Source organism: Solanum pennellii, chromosome 8 (genome assembly GCF_001406875.1).
Source record: "Solanum pennellii chromosome 8, SPENNV200".
NCBI classification, from domain to species: domain Eukaryota; kingdom Viridiplantae; phylum Streptophyta; class Magnoliopsida; order Solanales; family Solanaceae; genus Solanum; species Solanum pennellii.
The window spans coordinates 62,508,431-62,514,851 of NC_028644.1; the positions used below are offsets into that span (position 1 = coordinate 62,508,431).

Sequence of the window (6,421 nt, forward strand, 5' to 3'; positions counted from 1 at the left end):
GGGGGGAGGGGGAGGGTAGAGTGTACACATACCTTACCCCTATCTCGTGGAGGTGGAGAGGCTATTTTTGAGAGACCCTCGGCAAGATGATTAAGAAGAATGATAATGTGGTATTCTAGGGTTAGAAGAGGAGCTTTTGAACTGTTGTTAGAAGAGGTAACAAGGTTATATTACGGTTATTTGAAATGATCTGGTGGAAGGATCGATGAAATAGCAAATGCCTTTTCTACTGTGCATATGTTGCTTATAGTATTTAAATTGTCTTGTTCCATATATTCTAAATCAATGTTTCATTCCCACCTGAAGCTGCAAGGTACAGTAGATGAAACACTGAAGAAACATGAGCTTACAAGACCTCTTGCAACAAAGGAGTTCGTCTGGTTTGCTGTACGTATCTGATTGTCATATTCTATTGTCTTGCCATCCTGTCCTCTGCTGTTTTATTCAATTTGATGATTTCATACTAAGAAATTTTTGCTGATCTTTTGTGCTGTAGGCTTCAGCAGTGTTGGCTTTGCCCGTTATAATTCTGTTCAAACTTTTGTCTGGCATTTTCTGGTTAGCACAGTTCACTCTGCTCCCTTATTTGCCTTTCTCCACAGTGATCTACCCTTCTATATTGAAGCGTCTGTAGATCTACTTAATTCTACAAGGCTCAGAATTGTCTGTATTTTATTATTTGTGACAGTAAAAAGGCGAAGAAACCTACTCGACATGGTCATTCACACCATTCACGCCGTAAGTCCAAGAGGGCGCACACAGACAAGTAGGGGGAGGTAGTACAGTGCTTTCATCAGAAATCAAGTATTCACATTTTGCAGGTATCGTTAGCAATTTGCCTCCTTTATTTACCTGGTTTAAATTAATTTATGGATGCATTTATATATCTTGAGCTGAATTTATGTATGACTTGGATCAGATTCACAGTGTTAGCTTTTCAGATTAAAGGTTAATGGTAGTAGTAGCATGTTTTTAAATTAGATTGCCTCTAAGAAATGTTCTGAAGTTCCTTGGCATACATGCCTGTACTTGTTCTTTTGTGCTGCTATAAGGTGACTTTTGCTAAAGAAAATACTCTCATGTCAGTGTATTATTCATGGGTGGAACACGGGTATTTCTTGATGGCTTGTAACAAAAATAATGAGATCAGGAGTTGTTTATTTGGAAAATGTGAGTCGTGACAATTCTTGGCCAGAAGCTGAAGTAGCACATTCCCCACATTCTTTATCCTTGTACCAAGTTACACCCCAGATTTACCCCAAGTGATTGGTATATGATTTTTTCTAGGGATTCGAGTTCCATGCTTTTTAGAATAAAGCAGTAAAACTAGGCCTCGGTAATTTTCTGGTCAGTCTCATTCTTCTACTCTTTCCTGGAAGTCGATGACTTAGCTTATTACCTTTGATACCAAAGAAGAGTTCAACTCAATGGTTTATTTTTGTCTTAGTTGATCCTCTGATTCCACATTGGAAGAATATCAATTTTCACATACTGCATATTTGCGTCTGTATGTGGTGAAAAAGGGCTACTCCCAAGGATGTCAATGAGTTGGTACGTTTCATGAGCCAAGATATGTAAAATTAGCTATAACTTGTAAGAGAACTAGATAGGTAAAGCGAAATACTTGTAGTTAGCAAAGAATGAATTTATAGTTTCAAAGAAAATAGTATGGGGACATCAAACTATTATGTTCATATCGAGTAGCTATCTATCATCTTCTTTGACTAAATTTTGCAGTTCTTTCACAATTACAGTATTTACTGCTACTTGTATGATGCTGGGTTCATTTCATCTCATTTGCAGATGGGTCATGTCATTGTTTCACCGGGCGCTTGGAGTATCAGTCAGATCTGCAGATTCTTTTTGTTTTCCAAGTTCTGCATAGATTTTCCATATGTGCATAAAGCATGAATGGTGAGGGTAGTGGGTGTGAGAAATTTACTTGTGTACTATTACTGTTATGTTGCTTTGGATAGGGTTGGTGTTTTGTGGTCTTTCCACTACTCGCTGTCAGGTTACAATGTTTGCGACACTGTATTTTAGTTGTGTATTACATATCAAAGTAGCTGTATCAAGATCTCCTCAGTCATATTTGATCATAGGTGTAACGATGGAGGAAAAATTATTCGAAAACTTAAACGGAGGATAAATATAAACAGTTCACCGGAGTGCACAGGTACGTTTGGCCTTTTTGTGTTGAATAATTTTCTATGTTGTTTGAACTTTGAATTGGTTTAGGATGAAGGTCGAAAATGCTACAAAATTAAAGCCATTCATTCGAACTTTACCCTATAAATAGATTTATCTCCATCTCCAAACTACTAATTACTTTACATAGAGTACTACTTGTCTTCTAATTACATCTACTCGAATCCTTCAAAAAAAGCGCGATTTTTGTAAAGTCTGATACGCGATTTTTTGGAGGATTCGAACAACATAGATCATCAATAGTTACCCCAACAGTTCTCTAAATCATGAGAACTATTTTCCAAAACCATAAATCTATTCATGACATTCCCACTACTCATATATTCACCATAACCAGCCTGATCATCATGAGTTGTCATCATCACATGAAAAGAACTCACATCTTGTCGCGGCCGTGGCGGCGGTGATCCTGGCTGAGTAGTGGTGGCACCACCACCACCACCACCACCACGACCGCCAAGATTCAAGTTCAAGCCTGAAATAGTAAAACCATTGCCTCCACCTACGTTATAGTTCATTTGGGATTGAAGAGTTGGATGCAAGTTCATCAAGTTAGACGATGACGACGATGAAACGCCTCGAAGAACTTCTTGAATTTCTGGATGATTGATCATAGTGTAAGCACTTGATGATGATGATTTTCTCATGGCTAGTTGAAATGTATTATGTCCAACTTGTGGCATCATAATTTGTGAAGAAATGCATATTGTATTTGGATTGATTTGATCAAGTGCAGTGTAGGGGTTTACATGAATTCTTTTTCCTCCTGCATTACTCTTTTGGAATGCACGGCAAACAATCCATTCATCTTGCTGAAAAATATTCCAGAGTACATACATACAACACAAGTTAATTTAAATTCACACGACATTTTAATAGAAAAAAAGATGACTTTTGAAACTTATGTTAAACAGTGTGTCGACATGCAAGTATGTTAGAGCTAGCTAGTATAGAATAAATTAACAAACGATCAATTAAGATCGAGAAATTTAAACTATTTAAGTAGCACAATCCAATACACTAAGCTCATGTTGAGAATTGAAATATTAGTAATTTCTGAAGAAACAATTAATAAAATTCTTTTCCAGAATAATTTTGGATTTGCACAATGTAATGTAATATGAGCAAACAAGAAAACTATTTTCTACAAGACTACAACTACATAGTTTCTCTTGCACTATCAATATATATGTTCCTTCTGTACTAATTTATATGATGTATTTTCCTTTAATTCGACCTAAAAAAATACGATATATTTCTATGTTTAGAATAATGCTATAAATTTTAAGTATTTCCTTCGTTTTTTTAGTTGTCATAGTTGTCTTTTTGAGAGTCAAACAATATGAATTTTGTTTAATATTTTAAAATGTATTTTTTCATCAGAGGTGGACTCGCACTTATAACTGCGGTGTACGTGCAACTTCAGAAAAAAAATCAGTTGTATATATGTATATTTATCTTTAAGAAACTAGGATATAATTATAGTGCACCATGATGAGCATATGAATGTCCTTGTGTTGTTGGTATTCAAATTCTGTGTTCACCTCTGCATATTGATATGAAAAAAAATTGCAATTTATAGTATTTGCTGTATAGTTATCGAATTTCCAATATTTTTTTCCAAAAACATTGAATTAATGTAATATAATTTAACTTTAAAAATAAGTCAAACTGACTCTCCAAAAAAAACAACATGACAACTAAAAAGGAACAGAAAATTCATATTACTTTTAGTGAGAACGTTAAAATTTTAATATTACGAAGAAAAAAGAAAAAAGATCCCCCTTGGAACTGAAACTATGCTCCTTATCCCATTTGCACGTAAAATAAAGAAATGAATTGATATATTTATTGAATCCGTCGAAACTGACTAGAAAAGTACAAGTACATACCTTGTGTGTTCTATAGGATGATTTGGAATGGAGTCTATATTCATGCATTACCCAATTGGTTTTTTCACCTCTTGGTGCTCTTCCTTTATAAAATACCAATGTTTTCTTCATACCAACTAATTCTAAATTACTAAAAATCTCTTTGTCTTTGCCAGTAGTTTTCCAATATCCACTATTTGTTGCTCTATTTGTTCTCACTCCTGTTGGATACTTTCTATCTCTGAGGCTGAAAAAGTACCATTCTTTTTCTCCCATTTTTGCCTTCCCTATATTATAATTAATTTCCAAAAAAGTTAATTTGATTATATAGACCGTTTCAGAATAAGTGTCACTTTATAATTAAACATCATGTGCATTAAGAAATCAAATAAATACAATTTGTATAGTTTACTCTACCCGTCACAATTTATGCTACATTTTTTGTTTATCGAGAGTCAGAATTTTTTTTTAGGACCAATTTTTTCATATACCGCATAAATTTTTTTAATGGTTGATTATTTTGTGGCTATGAGTACTATTTTTTACATAATTTATTTTAAACATGTTATATTCGTGTTTTTAGTCAGGATTTGAAAGGTTGACTTTTGAAGTCAAAATGAGTCTTTTCTTTGTAGATTATATTGTGACTAACAATACTTTTAACTTTTTACATAGTTTCAAAATATGTAAATTTTATTTTAAAATTTTAAAAGATTTCATATCTGAATTTATAATCAAAATTTTAAAGATTAACTCTCAAAGTCAGAATGATGCCACATAATTTGAGACAAAGAAAGTAATAGTTCAAGAACTGTTTTTTTTTAGGAACAAGAAAAAGAAAATTTTCTTAATTTATTTTTGTTATAACAATTTAATTTGATGAAGCTTGCAAGCAATTAAAAATGCACCATAGAGTAGGCTTTAATTTTATGTATTTATATTTAGCGAAGCGTGCATAGAGCGTTATTTACCTAATAAGGTAATTTACGTTATAAAAAAGATAATTACAAATTACTTTATATGACAAATTAGGTGAAATAAATGACAACATGTTATAATTAACATCAAAGTTGCTGTAAAAATTATTTATAGTATTGTATATAAGTTAAATCATATCAAAACGTAATTATATGCTCTTATATATATATATATATATATATATATATATATATATATATGTCATGATTTTCAAAGAATTAAAGAGGGTGTTGTAGGAATTATGAGGAAAAATAAAAAAAAAAAACAAATCCATATTTTGTTTAATCTGTTCAAAATTTATTATCTTGATTTATCGAACTACATAACTTAGGTCCATTTAAGGAGAAAGAAGTGCTTATTTTATCGGATTTTTAAAATTTATTTCCAGGACTAGAAACACGACACATCTGATTAAAATGTCATATACGAAAAAAAAACCATTTTAAAACCCTAGCTCTTGCTTTCTTGATTTATATAACCATATGTGTTATAACCATATGTGTTACTACCATTTACGAAAAAGAATTGCTCGGGTGGTGACAACCTTTCTGAAGATCATTGTGAGTTTGAGTCAGCAAGAAAGCAAAAAGGGTGGGATCGACCTCTTAAGGAAGGGCTAGAAAAAAATGTATTACTACTATTTAATTTCAATAGGCTTATTGTAAATACATGCTTAAGTAATTAACAAGTTTTGAGGATTGTAAATTACAACTAATTAATTAAGTATATACCTGGAAGATCCCATGGCTCAGATTTGTTTAATTCAACATCTCCAATAGCCCTTGCAATAAAATTATTAGAATCTGAAATTTTATTCATAAGATAATATGTTATAAGTTCTTCATCACTTGGATGAAATCTAAATCCTGGTGGTAAATCAATTTCTTCATTTACTTCTCCTTCCATTTTTCAAGATTTTCGACGAAAAAAAAAACCCTAAACCTTGAAACTTAATTGAAAACCTAAAGAACTTCTCAAATAAGAGAGAAAAAAAAAGTTTTTACTTCAAGGGGTATATGGAAATTAATTAGGATTTAGGACTATGGCTAGTTAACTAATTATTTATTGTTGGATTATGTTGCCAAAAAACTTTTTTGTTGCTTATATGTAGAGAATATAAATGGATCTTTGGATAACTTGTTGCTAAACATTTGTTACAAGTATAAGCTAGAGGGTTAATTTTATATTATAGGGGAAAATTGATATATAGTTTTCTTCTTGTTGAATTTAAAGAAGATATATAATGTGTTTGAGAAGCTCTCACCTACCATGGATCTTAAGGTACACGGTGCCAAGTGAACTTTTTTTAAAAATAATCGTGGTGTTTAGGTCAATTTTTATGTATCTCAATTAATTTTACTTGC

The 6,421-nt window shown here is 32.1% G+C and overlaps 2 protein-coding genes across 2 annotated transcripts in view; one reads left to right on the plus strand and one right to left on the minus strand.

The window, feature by feature from the left end:
• Positions 1-2,179, plus strand: part of LOC107028626 (apolipoprotein A-I) — a 9,802-nt gene extending 7,623 nt beyond the window's left edge. Inside the window, exons 11-14 of the mRNA XM_015229767.2 lie at positions 307-387; positions 497-558; positions 689-821; positions 1,804-2,179. Of these exons, the coding sequence (XP_015085253.1) occupies positions 307-387; positions 497-558; positions 689-770 (225 nt within the window). The 3' untranslated portion in view covers positions 771-821; positions 1,804-2,179. The remainder of the gene's footprint in view (positions 1-306; positions 388-496; positions 559-688; positions 822-1,803) is intronic.
• A 265-nt stretch (positions 2,180-2,444) lies between these two features.
• LOC107028627 (NAC domain-containing protein 79-like) lies at positions 2,445-6,163 on the minus strand. The gene is made up of 3 exons (XM_015229768.2): positions 5,789-6,163; positions 4,101-4,366; positions 2,445-3,020 (listed from the first exon to the last, which is right to left on the minus strand). The coding sequence occupies exons 1-3, from the start codon at positions 5,961-5,963 to the stop codon at positions 2,445-2,447; spliced, it is 1,017 nt and encodes a 338-aa protein (XP_015085254.1). The 5' UTR covers positions 5,964-6,163.
• Between the last annotated feature and the right edge of the window lie 258 nt (positions 6,164-6,421).